General features: G+C 36.4%; 1 protein-coding gene across 9 annotated transcripts in view; it reads left to right on the top strand.

The window, feature by feature from the left end:
• CCDC181 (coiled-coil domain containing 181) overlaps positions 1-17,840 on the top strand; it is a 41,060-nt gene extending 23,220 nt beyond the window's left edge. For 8 of the 9 annotated variants that reach the window (XM_036098017.2, XM_036098012.2, XM_036098016.2 and 5 more), the window contains 2 exons: positions 14,632-14,786; positions 16,546-17,840. In XM_036098017.2, coding sequence (XP_035953910.1) covers positions 14,632-14,786; positions 16,546-16,705 — 315 coding nt within the window. In that variant the 3' untranslated portion in view covers positions 16,706-17,840. The remainder of the gene's footprint in view (positions 1-14,631; positions 14,787-16,545) is intronic. The other variant, XM_036098013.2, reaches the window with a different exon arrangement.
• Positions 17,841-20,618: the final 2,778 nt, after the last annotated feature.

The raw sequence follows: 20,618 nt of genomic DNA, 5'->3' as shown, positions 1-20,618 counted from the left end.
AGGAATGTGTCTGATCTCTATGGAGAATACAATACAGCTTTGCAAAGGACAAAAAAAGATGACTTTGGTAAATGAAAACAAATATAATATTTCTGGATTGGTGGGATAAATATTATAAATATATGAGTTCTTTGGCAAATGGAAACAACCTATGATATTCCTGCATGGATTGACTAAATACTATAAAGGTTTGAGTTCCTCCAAGTTTATATTTAATGTAATTTCCATTAAAAGCTGGTGAGGATTTTTTAAGTAGGTGTCGTAATTGTTATTGTTACTATTAATATTTATATTTGTATTATTAAAGCAAAACTTTTGAATTTTCTGATTGAGAAAGTTGGGCAAAGGAATGAATAGAAAGTTCACATATGAATACATACAGATGGCCATAGTATATGAAAAAAAATACAAATCTGCTAGAACTAAAGAAATGCCAATTAAAAAATTGTGTCTATTAAATAAATATTTTTAACTGCTTCCTATGTGACAAATGCTGTTCCATGCATGAAAATGTACTCCTGATCAAACTAGGTTTAGTCTCTGTTTTATAGAACTCAGCTAGTAGGGTTTGAAAAACTATATATATATAAAATAAATTTGTAATTATAAATAGTGATGGGTGCAATGAAAATGAAAGGAGCTATGAGAGATCATAATGAGGGAAATAAATGTGTATGGGTCGTTCAGGAAAGATTTTTCTCGGTTGGTGAAAGTAGGAGTAAAAATTAGACCAAGACTGAGAGGAATTTGTTTCAGGTCAAGAGAACATGCATGAACGCCCTGAGACAGGAAATAACTTGGTAAGTGTGAGAAGATCTGGAGAGGGAGCAGAACTCCCATCATGTGGCATGTTAGATAGAGTCTATAATGATTTTGTCTTCAGTCCTGTTATGGAAAGCCACTGAAGTTGTCTAAACAGAGGAGTGATACATTAGATATGCCTTACTATGACTGAATGGATTGAAGGGGGCAAGAGTGGAGGCGGGGGGAGCAATTAGAAAGCAGATATAGTTGTATATGAGGTGAGAAATGATAGTGACTTGGGCTAGAATTGTAACAGGAGAGGGAGAGGGAAGCAGGGAGGGAGGGAGATGTGAGTAATTTAAGACATATTTTGAAATGTCGATTGAAGGAGTTTTGTAATTAATTAGATATGTGTGTGAGTGAGAATGAGATGTAAAGAGAATATACCAGGTTTCTCTTCGGAGCAACTTGGTGGATGGTGGTGCCACTCACTGGAGCAGTAGAGGATAATACACTGAGTGGGGGAAACTATTATTTCAGTTTTTCACTTGTAGAGTTTGAGGTACCTAGGAAGCATCCAGGTGAAGATGTTGAAAATTGACTGGAGAAATGTGTTTGATGGTTCATGTTGAGAATGAGATTAGTGACTTCAAAGACAAAGTAGTTTGTGGGATGTGGATGTGGCTCTAAGGACTGGGTGGCAAGTGCAGTGGAGAAAGTCCTAGAAGATGAGAAAATAAAAAATCTGTGAACTTATTCATATAGTTAGTTCTATTGCTTGGGATGAGGATGGAGAGGAACACTGAGCCACTGATACCAGAGATTGTTAAATTAATGGAGCCGAATCGAGTAAATATCAATTGAGTGTGGCTAGAGGAATACAATTCTGAAGAGTATGAAGGAGTGAAGACTATACTAACTTCTTCACCCGACCTGTGAGGTATCTGAAGCATAGCAGACAATGCAGTCTATTTGGGGAAAGGAAAACCGTGTCTTGGGGAAGAATCAGGATTGGGGTAAAAGAGGAGGCTTAAGGCCAGGTAGCTTGGGAGAATGGGGATGTTTGGGAGTTTTTGTATCATTGAATGGGAATTACAAGGAATAAATCAGAAAGGTTTTTGAGGGAGGCGGGGAGTTCGGGCTTGGGAGGGTAGAGCACAGCACATTGCTGCAATGTTGAAAAGTACTGGAGACGAGAGGAGCTTATGTGTCAGTGACCAAGAAAAACACAGCTGTGAGTGCACTGCTAATAGTTTCCCGGGGGCTGGTGGGGCCTCAGGTCTCATGGCATTCAGCCTAGCGTAATATTTTTATCGGGCATTTGTAAAAATAAATGTACACTTCAGTGTTCTATTGTGTTCTATTTGGAGATTATAAACAAAAACTGAATTGTATTCTTTAAAAACATGAACCATACTGAACAGAATTTATTTCAAAACATTTTCATGTTAGAAGGCATCATGGTTATACATTTAAAATTTTTATTTTTTATTTTTTGCTTTATTTGAAGTCTGTCTCAAAAATTAACTTTAATGAGAAATTATATAAAAAATAAATAGTATTCTGAAGAACTTTTGTGAATTTTGTCTACTGCCGAAGCTGAGCAATAGTATGATTTGACAATTGACTTGGCTTATTAATGCATTGTGATAATAAGTGTATTTTGCTAGTTATTTCTGTGGGACATTGTGTATCTGTATCATGTGAGTTGTAGTTTCTAGAAAATGTCTTCAGAATATATAAATTATGGAATGACCTAATTTACATTGGATTAAAAAAACTTTTTAGGTGATTGAATTTTTACTGCCATTTTAGGAGACCGTTAAAAATGTCTTTCCATCTTTGTTATGAACTTTGCTTCTCTTGGTCGGTGATATATATGTATATATATACATATATATGTATATATATATATGATATGTGTGTGCTAAATCTATAGACATACATATGCACACATGTATGCATATGGTCCGTTTATGTAGGTGAACTCTACATAGACACTTGCATACATTTTGTATTCTGCATTTGTTTTATTAATGTCAATGTGATAAGTTGCTTGATAGTGTGGTTTAAATCTTCTGTGTCCTTACTGTTTTCCCCATTTGTTCTGTGAATTACTGGGAAATTGAGGTTAAGCCTTCCAACTATCACTGTGTATGGGTCTATTTTCTTTTTAGTTCTTTTGGGTTTTGCTTCATCTATTTTAAAGTATTATGTATATCCATTTATGATTCTATGTCTTACTGATTAATGACATTTTCTCATTATGAAATATCCCTCTTACCTTGAAGTCTACTTTGATGTTATTGAAGCCATACCAGCTTTCTTATACTTAACATTTGCATTATTATATCACATTTTATACTTTCAATTTATCTATCTTTAAAGAGTTACTTGTGCAAACAGCATATAGTTGGATCTTCCCAATCCAGAAATCTATTCCTTTCAACTGGAGTTTTTTTGTATTTAATTGTAATTATTGATATATATGGTAGGTTTTAAGTTTACTTCTTGATACTTGTTTTGTATTTGTTCCATTTCTTTTTAGTTCCATTAGTCAACTTTCTCTGTCTTCTTATGGATTAATCAAGTATTTAGAAAATATTCCCTTTTATTTTCTTATGTAAAAGCTTTCCATAAGCTTTTAGCTATGCCTCTTTGAATTATTTTTAAAATCATTGCTCTAGGGATTACAATTTTTCTCTCCTGAATGTATTAGAAATATATTTTTTGAAGGATTTATTTTTATTGGATATGGAATTTGGGGCTGACAGGTTTTTTTCTCAGCAGTTTAAAGATGGTGTTCTGTGATTTTCTGACACCCATTGTTTCTGGTTAGAAAGTCAGCTGTAATTGTTATCATTGCTTTCTTGTACATAATGTTCTTTTTTTCTGTGGCTGCTATAAACTTTGTCTGGCTTTGGATTTCAGCAGTTTATTATATGAATAATATATCATATTCTTTTCTTTGAATTTGCCTAAATGGGGCTTTGCTGAGCTTCTTGGTAGGTTGATGTTTGTACAGAATTTGGGAAATTTTTGCCATTATTTTTTTAAATTTTATTTTATTATGTTATGTTAGTCACCATACAGTACATCACCAGTTTTTGATGCAGTGATCCACGATTTACTGTTTTCGTACACCACCCAATGCTCCATGCAGTACGTGCCCTCCTTAATACCCATCACTAGGCTAATCCATCCCCCCACCCATCTCTCCTCTAAAACCCTCAGTTTGTTTCTCAGAGTCCATAGTCTCATGGTTCATCTCTCCTTCCGATTCCTCCCCTTCATTTTTCCCTTCCTTCTCCTAATGTCCTCCATGCTGTTCCTTATGTTCCACAAATAAGTAAAACCATATGATAATTGACTTTCTCTGCTTGACTTATTTCACTTAGCATAATCTCCTGCAGTCCCATTCATGTTGATGTAAAAGTTGGGTATTCATCCTTTCTGATGGCTAAGTAATATTCCATTGTATATATGGACCATATCTTCTTTATCCATACATCTGTTGAAGGACATCTAGGCTCTTTCCACAGTTTGGCTATTGTGGACATTGTTGCTATGAGCATTGGGGTGCATATGGCCCTTCTTTTCACTACATCTGTGTCTTTGGGGTAAATACCCAGGAGTGCAATTGCTGGGTCATAAGGTAGCTCTATTTTTAAATTTTTGAGGAACCTCCACACTGTTTTCCAAAGTGGCTGTACCAACTTGCATTCCCACCAACAGTGTAAGAGGGTTCCCCTTTCTCCACAACCTCTCCAACATTTGTTGTTTCTTGCCTTGTCAATTTTTGCCATTCTAACTGGTGTAAGGTGGTATCTCAGTGTGGTTTTGATTTGAATTTCCCTGATGGCTAATGATGATGAACATTTTTTCACGTGTCTGTTAGCCATTTGTATGTCTTCTTTGGAGAAGTGTCTGTTCATGTCTTCTGCCCATATTTTGACTTGATTATTTGTGTTTTGGGTGTTGAGTTTGAGAAGTTCTTTATAGATCTTGGATACCAGCTCTTTATCTGTAGTGTCATTTTCAAATATCTTCTCCCATTCTGTGGGTTGCCTCTTTGTTTTGTTGACTGTTTCCTTTGCTGTGCAGAAGCTTTTTATCTTGATGAAGTCCCAAAAGTTCATTTTTGCTTTTGTTTCCCTTGCCTTTGGAGATGTATCTTGAAAGAAGTTGCTGTGGCCAATGTCAAAAAGGTTATTGTTTATGTTCTCCTCTAGGATTTGGATGGATTCCTGTCTCACACTGAGGTCTTTCATCCATTTTGAGTTTATCTTTGTATATGGTGTTAGAGGCTGGTCGAGTTTCATTCTTCTGTGTATAGCTGTCCAATTTTCCCAGCACCATTTATTGACGAGACTGTCTTTTTTCCATTGCATATTTTTTCCTGCTTTGTCAAAGATTATTTGACCATAGAGTTGAGGGTCCCTATCTGGGCTCTCTATTCTGTTCCATTGGTCTATATGTCTGTTTTTGTGCCAGTATCATGCTGTCTTGATGATCACTGCTTTGTAATATAGTTTGAAATCAGGCAACGTGATGCCCCCAGCTTTGTTTTTCTTTTTCAACATTTCCTTGGTGATTCGGGGTCTTTTCTGATTCCATACAAATTTTAAGATTGTTTTTTCCAGCACTTTGAAAAATGCCATTGGAATTTTGATCAGGATGGCATTGAAGGTATGATTGCTCTGGGCAGCATCAACATTTTAACAATGTTTATTCTTCCGATCCACGAGCATGGAATGTTTTTCCATCTTTTTGTGTTTTCAGTTTCTTTCATGAGTGTTCTGTAGTTCCTAGAGTATAGATTCTTTACCTCTTTGGTTAGGTTTATTCTGAGGTATCTTATGGCTTTTGGTGCTATTTTAAATGGAATCGTTTCTCTAATTTCTCTCTCTATGGTTGCATTAGTGTATAAGAAAGCAACTGATTTCTGTGCATTGATTTTGTATCCTGCCACATTACTGAATTGCTGTATGAGTTCTAGTAATTTGGGGGTGGAGTCTTTTGGGTTTTCCACATAAAGTATCATGTCATCTGTGAAGAGAGAGAGTTTGACTTCTTCTTTGTCAATTTGAATACCTTTTATTTCTTTTTATTGTCTGATTGCTGTTGCTAGGACTTCTAGTACTATGTTGAACAATAGTGGCAAGAGTGGGCATCCATGACGTGTTCCTGATCTTAAGGGAAAGGCTCTCAGCTTTTCGCCATTGAGGATGATATTTGTTGTGAGTTTTTCATAGATGGATTTTATGAACTTGAGGAATGGTCCCTCTATCCCTATACTCTGAAGAGTTTTAATGAGGAAAGGATGCTGCATTTTGTCAGATGCTTTTTCTGCATCAATTGAGAGGACCATATCGTTCTTCTTTCTCCTCTTATTAATGTGTTCTATCACACTGATTGATTTGCGAATGTTGAACCACCCTTGCATCCCTGGGATAAATCCCACTTGTTCATGGTGGATGATCCTTTTAATGTGTTGTTGGATCCTATTAGCTAGCATGTTGTTGAGGATTTGGAATCCATATTCATCAGGGATATCAATTTGCAATTCTCCGTTTTGATGGGGTCTTTGCCTGGTTTGGGGATTAAGGTAATGCTGGCCTAAGAGAATGAGTCTGGAAGCTTTCCTTCTGTTTCTATTTTTTGAAACAGCTTCTGGAGAATAGGTATTATTTCTTCTTTGAATGTTTGGTAGAATTTCCCAGGGAATCCATCAGGTCCTGGACTCTTGTTTTTTGGGAGGTTTTTGATCACTGCTTCAATCCCATTACTGGTTATTGGTTTATTCAGGTTGTCAGTTTCTTCCTGTTTCAGTCTTGGTAGTTTATAGGTTTCCAGGAAGGCATCCATTTCATCCAGGTTGTTCAATTTATTGGCATATAGTTGTTGATAATAATTTCTAATAATTGTTTCTATTTCCTTGGTGTTAGTCGTGATCTCTCCCCTTTCATTCATAATTTTATTAATTTGGGTCCTTTCTCTTTTCTTTTGGATGAGTCTGGCCAGGGATTTATCGATCTTATTAATTCTTTCAAAGAATCAGATTCTAGTTTCGTTGATCTGATCTACTGTGTTTCTGGTTTCTAATTCATTGATTTCTGCTCTAATCTTAATTATTTCTCTTCTAATGTGTGGTTCAGGCATCATTTGTTGCTTTTTCTTTAGTTCTTTAAGGTGTAGAGTTAGTTGGTGAATTCAGGATTTTTCTATTTTTTTGAGTGCGGCTTGGATGGCTATGTATTTCGCCCTTAGGACTGCCTTTGCAGTATCCCATAGGTTTTGGACCGATGTGTTTTTGTTCTCATTGGTTTCCATGAATTGTTTAAGTTCTTTGATTTCCTGTTTGACCCAAACATTCTTGAGCAGAGTGGTCTTTAGCTTCCAAGTGTTTGAATTTCTTCCAATTTTTTTCTTGTGGTTGAGTTCCAGTTTTAAAGCATTATCGTCTGAGAATATGCAGAGAATAATCTCAGTCTTTTGCTATCAGTTGAGACCTGATTTGTGACCTAGTATGTGGTCTATTCTGGAGAAAGTTCCATGTGCGCTCGAGAAGAATGAGTATTCTGTTGTTTTAGGGTGGAATGTTCTGTATATATCTATGAGGTCCATCTGGTCCAGTGTGTCATTCAAAGCTCTTCTTTGTTGATTTTCTGCTTAGATGATCTGTCTGTTGCTGAGAGTGGAGTATTGAGGTCTCCTACAGTTAACGTATTGTTATCAATATGACTCTTTATTTTGGTTAACAGTTGGCTTATGTAGTTGGCTGCTCCCATGTTGGGGTTGTAGATATTTACAATTGTTAGATCTTCTTGTTGGATAGACCCTTTAGGAATGATATAGTGTCCTTCTGTGTCTCTAACTACAGCCTTTAGCTTAAAATCTAATTTGTCTGATATAAGAATTGCTACCCCAGCTTTCTTTTGAGGTCCATTGGCATGGAAGATGGATCTCCATCCCTTCACTTTCAGCCTGGATGTATCTTTAGGTTCAAAAGGAGTGTCTTGTAGACAGCGTATGAATGGGTCCTGTCTTTTTATCCAATCTGCAACCCTGTGCCATTTTATGGGAGCATTTAGGCCATTCACGTTAAGAGTGATTATTGAAAGCTTTGGAAAACAGTGTGGAGGTTCCTCAAAAATTTAAAAATAGAGCTACCTTATGACCCAGCAATTGCACTCCTGGGTATTTACCCCAAAGACACAGATGTAGTGAAAAGAAGGACCATATGCACCCCAATGTTCATAGCAGCAATGTCCGCAATAGCCAAACTGTGGAAAGAGCCGAGATGCCGTTCAACAGATGAATGGATAAAGAAGATGTGGTCCATATATACAATGGAATATTACTTAGCCATCAGAAAGGATGAATACCCAACTTTTACATCAACATGGATGGGACTGGAGGAGATTATGCTAAGTGAAATAAGTCAAGCAGAGAAAGTCAATTATCATATGGTTTCACTTATTTGTGGAACATAAGGAATAGCATGGAGGACATTAGGAGAAGGAAGGGAAAAATGGCGGGGGGGATTGGAGGGAGAGATGAACCATGAGAGACTATGGACTCTGAGAAACAAACAGGGTTTTAGAGGGGAGGGGGGAGGAGGGATTGGTTAGCCCGGTGATGGGTATTAAGGAGGGCACGTACTGCATGGAGCACTGGGTGTTATACGGAAACAATGGATCGTGGATCACCACATCAAAAACCAATGATGTATTGTATGGTGACTAACATAACATAATAAAATTAAAAAAAAAGAGATGAATTTATTGTCATTATGTTGCCTGTGAAGACCTTGTTTTTATAGATTGTCCCTGTAAATTTCTGTTGTATATCACTCTTGGGGTCTTTCTCCTTTTATAGAACCCCCGTAACATTTCTTGCAGGGCCGGCTTAATGGTCACATATTCTTTCAGTTTCTGCCGGTCTTGGAAGCTCTGCATCTCTCCATCCATTCTAAATGACAGCCTTGCCGTATAAAGTATTCTTGGCTGCATATTCTTCTCGTTTAGTACCCTGAATATATCTTGCCAGGCCTTTCTGTCTTGCCAGGTCTCTGTGGATAGGTCTGACATTATTCTGATGTTCCTCCCTCTGTACATAAGGAATCTCTTCTCCTTAACTGCACTTAAGATGGTTTCCTTGGTTCTAAGGTTTGCGATTTTGACTATTACATGCCAGGGTGTTGGCCTGTTTTCCTTGATCTTGGGAGGGGTCCTCTCTGCCTCTAGGACACGAATGTTTGTTTCATTCCCCAGATTAGGGAAGTTCTCTGCTACAATTTGCTCAAATATATCTTCTAGTCCTCTCTCTCTCTCCACACCCTCAGGGATTCCAATAATTCTGACATTGGAATGTTTCATGGTGTCACTTATTTCTCTGATTCTATTTTCATGGATTCTGAGTTTTTTCCCCTTGGCCTCCTCTTTTCCCTTTTTGTCTATTAATTGGTCTTCTAGGTCACTAATTTGTTCTTCTGCCCCGCTTACCCTAGCGGTTAAATTATCTAGATTAGATTGGATCTCATTGATAGCATTTTTAAGTTCTGCCAATTCAGCTTTCATTTCTGTCCTTAGAGACTCTGTGTTACCATTAATTGATTTCTCCATTCTGGCTATTGTCTTCACAATTGCTAGCCTGAATTCCATCTCCAACATCTTAGTTATATCTGAATCCATTTGTAAATCTGTGGTATAAATCATAGTCTCTGAGTCTTTCCTATTTTGGGGGCTCTTAGTCATTCTGTTGAGGGAATGTATGGAGTCCAAATTATTGACTGCAACCCAAACAAGATGTACCTGTTTTATAGGGACCTTAGGGTTGCGGCCTCTTGTTCTCCCAGCCTGTCTTCTGGGGGAGGGGCCTGCTGCGCTGTTACTCAGACAACCCTATTTGTGCAGAGTTGCCCTGCCCCCCTGTGGTGGGGGATGGGCTCAGTGAAAACCGGTTTTTTTGGGGCTTTTGTTCTCTGGCGGCTTTCCCTGGTGGCTCTCTGCGTCTCTTCCGAGAGTCAGAGCAGAAGAGACCTTTTCCAACCCTCTGCCTCAGAGCAGAGAGATCATAGTCTGTTCTTCAGTGAGCTCTCCAGGCCACACTGTCTCCATTTCTGTCTGTGCTGCTATAAACTGCAGCATCCTGGGTTGTGCGCCTCTCAGCAGTGCTCCCAGTCCTCACCTCCAGGTGGGGGCACATCTCTGCCCTTTGTGCTTCTAAAACCGCCAGCTGCCCCCAGTTTGCACACGCGGCCCTGCTGCTCTGGTTTCTGTCTAAAGTCCTTTTCCCACCACTACCGGTCTGTGAGTCTGGGTCCCGTCCCCAGCGCAGGAGGCTATAGCTCACCGGCGGTGTAGGATCCTCACGGCCAGCCTTCCTTCCGCTGCCATTTATCCTCCGATATCTGCCCGTGGAATCACGGCTCCCCGCTTCGTATCTCGAAACCAACCACCTGTGATATTCTTTTGTAGAGATCCAGCTCTATCTTCTTACATCTCAGGCTGATTTCGTGGGTGTTCAGAGTGGTCTGGTAGATATCTAGCTCAATTCTGGGGACCAGTTGGAATAGGGTCCCCTACTCCTCCGCCATCTTTTCCCCCTCTCTGCCATTATTTTTATAATTTTTTCTTTTTGGGGGGGCTCCATTTTCTTGCTCTTTTTATTCTGGAAGTCCAATTTCACATACATTAGAAGACTTGCTATTATTTCACATGTTACTAAGGTTCTGTTAAAATTAAAATTAAAAAGTTAAAAATATTTTTCTTTGTTCAGTTTGCATAATTTCTATTGATCTGTCTTTGGGCATTGACACTTTTTTCTGCTGCATCCAGTTTACTATTAAGCCCATTCATAGAGTTTAGGTTGTTTTTTGTTTAAGTTTACATTCTTGTGTCTGTGATGTAAGTCTTTTTCTTTTTTAGCTTTCCTGAGGTATAATTGACAAAATTGTAAGATATTTAAAGTGTACATGAGAATTTGATACACATATACATTGTGAAAGGATTCTCCCCATTAAATTGATTAACATGTCTGTCACTTCACATATTTACTCCTTTTTTTCTTTTGGTAAAATATTAAGTTCTACTCTCTTGGCAAATTTCAATTATATAATACAGTGTAATCAACTATAGTCACAATGTTAATCACTAGATCCTCAGACATTTTTCATCTTACAGCTGCAAGTTTGTACCCTTTTACCAACCTGTCCCTATTTCTCCCAATCCTCAGCCCCTGGTAGCCAGGCTTGCTTGCTTGCTTGCTTGCTTCCTTCCTTCCTTCTTTCCTTCCTTCCTTCCTTCCCTCTCTCCCTCCATCCCTCCCTCCTTTCCTCCCTCTCTTTTTTGATAATAGCTATCCTAACAGTAGCTCATGGTCATTTTGATTTGCATTTCCCTGATAATTAGAGGTACTGATGGTTTTTTCATGTTGCCTAATTGGATATGTGGTTTACACATATTTTCTCCCATTCCACAGGTTGTCTTTTCATTTTGTTGAAGGTTTCCTTTGTGAAGCAGAAGCTTTTGTTTGTCCTCTCACTTGCTTATTTTTGTTTATGTTGCCTTTGCTGTCAAATCCAAAAAAAATTATTTCTAAGAACAATATCAAGGAGCTTATTCTAATGTTTCCTTTTAGGAGTTGTTCAGGTTACACTCAAGTCTTTAATTCATTTTGAGTTATTTTTTATATAGTGTATGGTAGAGGTCCATTTTCATTCTTTTGCATGTGGTAATCCAGTTTTCCCAAATCGATTAATTGAAGAGACTATCCTTTTCCCATTGTTTATTTTTGGTAACTTTGTTAAAATTAATTTACCATGTACACATGAGGTTATTTCTGAGCTCTCTCTTCTGTTACATTAATCTATGCATTATTTTTTTATGGTAATACCATACAAGTTTTTGTTTTGGCTTAATATTTATTTTGTCTTATATAAGTATAGTTACCCCTGCTCTTTTTTAGTTTCTATTTATGTGGAATACCTTTTTCCATCTCTTTAATTTCAGTTTATATGTGTCCTAAAGCTGAATTTAGTCTCTTTAGGCAGCATGTAGTCGGGACTTGTTTTTATATCCATTCAGCTTTAGTCCATTTACATTAAAGTAGTAATTGATAGGTATGGAAATACTATTGCCATTTTGTTAAATGTTTTCTGGTTGTTTTGTAATTACTTTGTTCCCTTGTTCTGCTCTTATTCTTTTCCTTTGTGAGTTGGTGATTTTCTGTAGTGGTATGCTTTGATTCTTGCTCTTTATCTTTTGTGTATCTACTATATGTTTTTGCTTTATGATTACCATGAGACTCTCATAAACACCTTGTATTTATAACAGTCTGTTTTGGTTATAGTTATTTTTAATACTTTTATCTTTTAACCTTCATACTAGAGTTCTAAATGATTTACCTACCACCATTACATTAGGGTGTTATTAACTCTATATTTATTTTTGCCAGTGAGTTTTATACTTTCATATATTTTTTGCTACTAATTAGCATCCTTTTCTTTCATTACAACATTTCTTCTAAGGCATTTGAGTAGTGATGAATACCTTTGGCTTTTGTTTGTCTGAAAAGCTCTGATTTCTCCTCAATTCTGCTGGACGTCTGTGCCAGGTAGTGTATTTTTGCAGGCTAAATGGAAGCCAGGCCCTCTGGCACAGCTGGGAAGGTATGCGGCTAAGCCCTTTCCAAGGAGAAACTGGGAGATGGGTGTTTTTTCCTGTTCCGTCTGCACTGAGCCCAGGTGTATATCTGCAGGGCGATATTCCTGTGCCCATTAAGATCTACTTATTTGATTGCTACCATCTTGTGGTACTCATGAATGGAAGTTCCAGTGGCTATCAGAACCAGGTGACCTAGGAACCTGTTCTTTGGGTGCAGCCATAAAAATTTGGGTACAGCAGATGTTTGTAAATGTCCTTCATGGGAGATACTGGCTACTTAGAGCAGGTTACAGGGAGACAGCAGCAGAGGTGTCAACAGCCTTCTTGGTCCTTGGGGATGATGAAAGCTAGCCTTTAGAGGCATTCTAAATTAGAAGCCTGACCCTCAAGCAGCAGTTTTTCAAGTGTGCCGATGGACCTCTTCCAGGAAAAGAATGGGAGATGGCCTTTTTTGCCTATGCCTTCTGCTGAATCCTGGGATGATAGCCAGTTAAGAACTCCTTCTTTGTGTATTACTGTGACCACTGCTTGAAATACGCTGTCTCCAGATATCCGATAACTTACTCCCTCACTTTCTGTCTACATACCACCTTTCTCCTCATCTAGAATAACACTGCCCAATACAACTTTCTGGGATGATGGGAATGCTCTATATCTGCATTGTCCAATAAAGTAGTCACTAGCCACGATGTGGCTCCTAAGCACTTGAAATGTAGCTAATGTGACTGAAGTACTGAATTTTTAACTTTAAATAGCTACATGTGGCTAGTGGTCACTGTATTGGACAGTGCAATCAGAATATATGAGAGAGGGAACTTTGTTTTTTCACTGATGCAACCCAGTACCTATGTGCCTGTAGATACTCTGTCGTAGATACTCTGTAAATATCTGGTAAATGAATAAATGAATAGAGATACCAATCAATCCTGTTCACCTCTGAATCCTTGCCTCTTTTGATCTGTAATTCCAGAATGAACACTTTTTGGTCATCTCCAGCCATTCCCAGACTTCTAGGTGTTCGGCAATGATCCTTTAGGTCATCCATGGGTTATCTTCACAGACTTCAGCATTGTACATCAAAGATCCTAGGTTACATAAATTTTATAAATTAAACTGGAACATACTTGGCAATGTGAGTAATAGATAAAGGAAAAACCAGGGGCACCTGGGTGGCTCAGTCAGTTAAGCGTCTGCCTTCGGCTCAGGTCATGATCCCAGGGTCCTGAGATCGAGCCCCACTGGGAGCCTGCTTCTCCCTCTCCTCCCCTATCATGCTCTCTCTCTCTTGCTCGCTATCTCTGTCTCTCTCTCTCAAATAAATAAAATCTTAAAAAAAAAAAAAAGGAAAATGCAAGGTGTAGGAAATGGTCCTCTCTACCATCGAGCTTCTCTTTGGGGAAAGTATTAAATGAATGCATCCTTTCCTTTGTGTTTTAGCCAGGCATCCAAATAATGAGGCATGCTTTCCCCTAGCCCCAAATCTGTCCCTTTGCTCTCTTTATTCTCCCAAATAAGAGCTCTTTCAACTTTTGAAAATTCTCTGAAGATAGTATCCATCATGAAGTTCTAGGAACCATACAATAAGCTACTCCCACTAGCTTTTACTTATGACAAAATCAGCATGGCTCTTATGAGAAAATTTTTATGGCTACAAATCCTTATGGCCACCCTCCATAAGAGTGATTACAGTTTGGAGATGGGCTTGGCAGTTAGATGCTCTTACAAGTTAAAAACAAAGGTAGAATTTAAAAGAAAGGATGAATAATAGAAGTGTTGGATCATTAGCTTTCAAACTGCATTCCAGGGAGCTCCTTCAGGAATTGTTACAAAGACCTCAACTCCATTCATATTATCTATCCCAATCTTTCTTCAAGCCCGTTTTATTTTTTTGTGCCATTGTAAAAAATTATTTTGTCAAAGAGCTCCTCATTGAGAAGTTTGCAAATCGCTGTAAAAACACTTTTCGTTTATTGATTACCTCAATAAGTTTTGAAAGATGCCAGATGGCAGTGAATTCAGTGTTGAATTTTCTGACAGAGGTCAATGTGTGTTGCTGGTTCAAAGGTGATATAATTTGATTAGATACTAGGAGTACAGGGAGTGAGGTTGGCATTATTATGAAAAATTGATGAGTGGAACATGTATTCTTGTACGGTCCTATAGGCAGGGCCTCAAAAAGTAGTTTTAGTTTATTTACAAAGCTTGTTTTTGTAATCAGCAGGAAAACAGAGATCCACAGCAAGCTTTTCGATTATGGCTTAAAAAAAAGCATGAAGAGCAGTTGAAAGAAAGAAAGACAGAAGAACTACGAAAGCAAGAGGAATGCTTATTCTTCCTTAAAGGAACAGAGGGCCGTGAGCGGGCCTTTAAACAGTAAGTTCCAGGCCAGAGATGCTTCCCCTCTCCTCACAGTCCTTTCAGAGAGCTCGGTAGTCAATAAAGCTTGAAAATAAACCCCACAAAATATTTTATCTCTTATATTACATATCTATTCAGTTGTAAATCCACACTTTTAAAAGTGTGTGAGAAAATTCTTTAGCTCCGTATTTTGCATAATATCTATATACCATTCTTTCATTCTTCAAGATATTTTCAATACCAAAATTATTTTATATTTTACCTGTCTGGTAACCTTTGATAGCCTACCATTTATTTGTTATTTTGTTCATTTTTTAGAGAAATGGGCCAAAGATAATGTACAGCTAATTCCTACATAGTCCTCAGAAAAACTGAATAAAGAGTCGTATTTCCCAAGAAATATTTTTCTATAAAGAAATTCAGGCTGAGAAGAAAGATCTGTATAGACCAAATTGAAAAAGAGATTTGGGCACACATTATGGTAGTTTAAGGCAAACCTGATCTTTTCAGTTACCTGGTTAAGACTTTATATTACCTGGCTAATTGTGAGGAAACAGACCTGGTTTCATAATTTTGCCAGTAACCCTTGGGAGAGGTAGTGAATATTGAATCCAGTTGCTTTAAGTTCCTTTCTTTCTTTCCTATCTTTTTCTTTCTTTGTTTCTTTGCTTCTTTCTTCCCTTTTTTTTTCTTTTTAAACATATATAAATATTATAAGAGAAGCAGTAAATGTGCATTGTGGAAATGGGAGGGGGAAAAAGTCACATTTTCATCACCTAGAAATCACTGTCAGTACCTAAGTCCATATCTTTTAGATATTTCTCTGTACATTATAATTTTAAAATATAAATTGAGATCATATGTATATACTATTCTGTAATCTGCTTATTTTTATTAATAATCTCATCTAATATCCAGCCCATAATTATATTTTCCCAGTGGATCCCTAAATGATTACAGTTAATTTGCTCAAACTAGTGTCCAATTTGGGACCACACAACATTGGCTTATGATGTTAAGTCTCTTCTATTCTGATACATTTAGTTGTTTAGGGTTATTTCTGAAAACAACTGATGTATATATACACATGTGCACCGCATACACTTTCATATGTGTGTGTACAGTTATTTTTGAGTTATTTTACCTAAGCAAGGTGTATAGATTTAAATTTGTTTGAATGTTGATTTTTCCTCCTCCTTTTTTGGGTGTTTTTTATGCTTAGGCTTATATTTCTATTTTAAAGAAGAACTGTTTTATGCAGTAAAAAGCAAGAACACATTAGTGTCCCTACCAACAAGAGCAAAGCAACATTTCTGCATGCTGGGATTCTTAACCTAATTAAGTCATGTTTTGGAATACAGTTAGTTGTAAAAAATAAGTTAATTGGAATCTATCAAATACTTGATAGATTTTCTATGCTTAGATAGATTTTCTATGCTTAGGAAATCATATTTAAACAAAAGAATAGGACCTATATCACATGTAAAATATTGTGTTTATTACTCAAAACTCAGCTTTTTTTTTTTTAGTTGGCAGTCTCATTTTAAGACAAACTTAATTTTAAGTATTTGATTGCAAATGTGACTGTGTTTTCTTGTGTCAGCTTAGGGGGTAAACCTGAAATTTTCATTAGTACTTTAATAATTTTTTCTTTGTGACTACAGCATTTCAATGTAAAGAAATTCAACTTCCTTTAATAGTCTATAGCAATAACTTTATAGCAAGAAGAGTATTCACGTTGATACTCACCAGATCTTATCATATCTTTCTACAGATGGTTGCGAAGGAAACGGATTGAAAAACTAGCCGAGCAACAAGCTGCCAGAGAAAGAACTAGACAGCTCCGACTAGAAGCAAAGCATTCTAAACAATTGCAGAGCCACCTATATATGTCAGAAGCCAAATCTTTTCGTTTTACTGATCATTATAACTGAAAGTATCTATTAAATACTTCATTTGGAAGCTGCTATCCTCAAAATTTTGGTTATCATTTCTTATGGCCTATGTGCTTTGGTCATACTCTAAATTATGGAAATGCTTTTTATCTTTTGGCGATACAGTGAATTTCTTTTTTTTTTAATACTAAACAAAATAAATTTCTTCTCTCGCAGTATTGTATTGTGTTACACCATCTCATAGTCCATGCAACAAACTGAACAATAAATTAACTCTAGATTCCTTTACTTCTAAATTATTTTAGCATTTCTAGCTGGAAAGAACACAAGAAAGGAACAGATTTCTATTTTTAGTTTCTATTACTAAAAAAAGATCACAGTAGATCATTTCATGGAGCTGAAGGTGTGACCTCTTAAACAAGACTTGTTCAAGGCCTTATACAAAATCCCATCTATGACAACTTTGAATTTGAATAGCTGTGGAAAGCTAAGAAATAGGGTAGGCTTACTTTCTCTGTTCTTTAAAAAAAGAAGATAGTAACAATTATGCATCCAATTTTGCTATATTACAAAATTAACTAGCTCTTATTGAGAGTTTATAATGTGCATGGTATTAAGTGCTTTACATAATTTGATACAATCCTTATAACAACCCTATTGGTCTTGTTTTGCAGATGAAGAAACTAAAGTATAGAAGGAGCAGTTTGCTCGCAGACTCTGATCTGTATAATTGCAAAATTCTTTCTTTTAGGCATATTATAAAATTTACAAACATTGGTAGATATTGTGAAATATTTAAGACTATACAGGAATCTGGTGTGTGGAGGAACAGTATCCTTGATATGTGTAAAGGCATTTAAAGGGTGGAAAACAAAGGTAAACATTACAAGTGTGATGGAGACTGGAGAATCACTGCAGGAGTTCTGTTAAAGCCTCAGAAGACAAGGTTCTTATCAACTGGGTATTTGTACCTTAATCACTTGACCCTAAGTGAGAAAACAGAATTATTCAATCCTGTCTCAACTTCTTATAGCACTTTCAGCATACACCAGACAATTTAACGTTTCATTATAACTAGTCTTGTGTTGTTTAAAGTTATCTTTAATAATGAGAACCAATTTGACATTTAAATATTCCACAACATTTTTACAAAAAAGGCTGTTGGAATTTTGATAGAGATGCAGTGAATCTATAGATTGTTTTGGGTAGTACTGTCATTTTAATAAAATTGTCTTCTAATCCATAACACAGGATTTCTTTTCATTTAGTGCAACAAAATTTTGCAGTTTCACTGTACAGGTCTTTCACCTCCTTGGTTAAATTCATTCACAGATATTTTCTTCTTTTGGATTCTGCTGCCAATGGAATTATCTTCTTAATTTGCTTTTAGGTTGTATATTCAAAATCAAACACAAATGAATTTTGTGCATTGATAGATACTGTGTAACTTTGCTGAATTTATCAGCATCAGTTTTTTTTTTTTTGTAAATTCCTTGGAATTTTCTATATATAGGATAATACCACCTGCAAATTGAGATAGTTTTACTTCATCCTTAACAAATTGGATTCCTTTTATTTCTTTCTTGACTGATTACTTTGGCTAAGATTTCCAGTATAATGTAGAATAGTAGTGGTGAAAGTGGGCATTCTTGTCTTGATCTTAGGAGGAAAGCTTTTAGTCTTTCACTATTGAGTATGATGTTAGCTGTCGGGTTTTCCATAAATGCCCTTTATGAAGTTGAGGAAGTTCTATTCTTATTCCTCTATTTTACTTATTCCTATTCTTTGATCCCTTATTTTTCTGAGTGTTTTTAACATAAAAGGGTGCTGGATTTTATCAAATGCTCTTCCTGTATCAAGTGAAATGATCACATGGTTTTCCTCTTTTGTTCTATTACATATGTGTATGTGTGTGTGTGTATATTACATTGATTTTCTTATGTTGAACTATCCTTGCATTCCTGAGATAAATACCACTTGGTCATGGTATATAATCCCTTTTCTATGCTATTGCAGTTTGCCAGTAATTTGTTAGGAATTTTTTCATCTATATTCATACAAATATATGGTATTGGAAAGTTTTTTTTATTACTGATTTAATCTCTTTGTTATAGGCCTGTTCACATTTTGTTTTTTCTTGAGTCGGTTTTGCTAATTTGTGTATTTCTAGGGATTTGTCCATTTCATCTAGTTTGTTACAATTATTAAGTACAATTATTCCTTTCTTTTTCTTTTAACTTGAGGTTGGTAATAATTTCCCCACTTTCATTTCTGATTTTTGTTTTTTGCATCTTCTTTTTTTCTTAAGTCAGTCTGGCTGTAGGTTTGTCAATTTTGTGGATCTTTCCAGAGAACCAACTTTTGATTTCCTTGATACTGTTTTTCTGTTCTCTATTTTTATCTCTGCTCTAATTTTGATTTCCTTCCTTCTGATAGCTTTGGGCTTAGTTCGCTCTTTTTTTCCTAGTTCCTTATGGTATAATGTTAGGTTGTTGATTTGAGATCTTTTTTTTTATTTAGTAACTATTACTGACACTCTTAAACCAACCATTGCAGAAGTGTGCCATTAGTTTGTGATTATGAGTGTATGCACAATTTTTTTGTGTGTGATTATATATATATATATATATAACTTCCCATTTTGACCGTTTTTTAAGTGTATAATTAAGTGGCATTAAGTATATTCATACTGTACAACCATCACCACTTTCCATCGCCAGAATTTTTCATCACCCCAATGGAAAGTCTGTATCTATTAAAAACTCTCCATTCTGGGGACGCCTGAGTGGCTCAGTTGGTTAAGCATTTGCCTTCAGCTCAGGTCATGATCCCAGGGTTCTGGGACCGAGTCCCACATCAGGCTCCTTGCTCAACAGAGAGCCTACTTCTCCCTCTGCCTGCTGCTACCCCCTGCTTGTGCTGACAAATAGATAAAATCTTCAAAAAAATAAAAATAGAAAATAAAAACTCTCCATTCGTCCTTTCCTTGACCCCCGTAACCACTGTTCTACTTTCTGTCACTATTAATTTGATTGTTTCCTGTACCTACACTATTTGTCCTTTTGTTTCCAACTTATTTCATTTAGTGTAATGTATTAAAGGTTCATTTATGCTGTAGCATATATCAGATTTTCATTCCTTTTTAAGGATAATATTCCATTGCATGTGTACACATTTTGCTTATGCATTCATCCATCAAAGGATACCTGTATTACTCCCACCTTTTGGCTACTGTGATTAATGTTGCTGTGAACACTGGTATAAAAATCTCTATTTGGGTCCTTGCTTTCAATTCTTTTGGGTATCTACTTAGAAGTGGAATTGCTGGATTATATAGTAATTGTATGTTTAATTTTTTGAGGAGCTACCATACTGACTCCCAACAGTGGTTGCACCATTTTACATTCCCACCAGCTATGCACAAGGGTTCCAATTCTACATCCTTATCGACACTCATTATTTTCCTTCCTTGATAACAGCCATTGTAATGGGCATGAAGTGATATCAGTTTGCATTTCCTTAATGATTAGTGCTGTGGAGAATCTTTTGATACACTTATTGACTATTGTGTATATCTTTTTTAAGAGAAATTTCTCATGTTCTTTTCCCATTTTTTAATAAGGTTGTTTGATTTTTGGTTGCTGAATTGTAGATCCTTTATTCTAGACACTAAACCCTTATAAACCATATAAGTTGCAAATATTTTCTCCGTTCTGTAGGTTGCTTTTTCATTCTGTGGATAGTGTCCTTTGGTGTACAAATGTTTTTAATTTGGATGAAGTTCAATTTATCTATTTTTTTCTTTTGTTGTCTGTGCTCCTGGTGCCATATCCAAGAAATCATTGCCAAATCCAATGTCATGAAGATTTTCCCCTATGCTTTCTTCTAAGTTTTATACTAAGTAAACCCAAAGGAAAGGCTGAAAAATCAATTATAAATAGTATAAGTTAGA

This window comes from Halichoerus grypus, chromosome 7 (genome assembly GCF_964656455.1).
Source record: "Halichoerus grypus chromosome 7, mHalGry1.hap1.1, whole genome shotgun sequence".
In the NCBI taxonomy this organism is placed as follows: Eukaryota; Metazoa; Chordata; class Mammalia; order Carnivora; family Phocidae; genus Halichoerus; species Halichoerus grypus.
The sequence above is the reverse complement of the archived record's forward strand: the minus strand, read 5'-3'. Positions and strand labels throughout refer to the sequence as shown.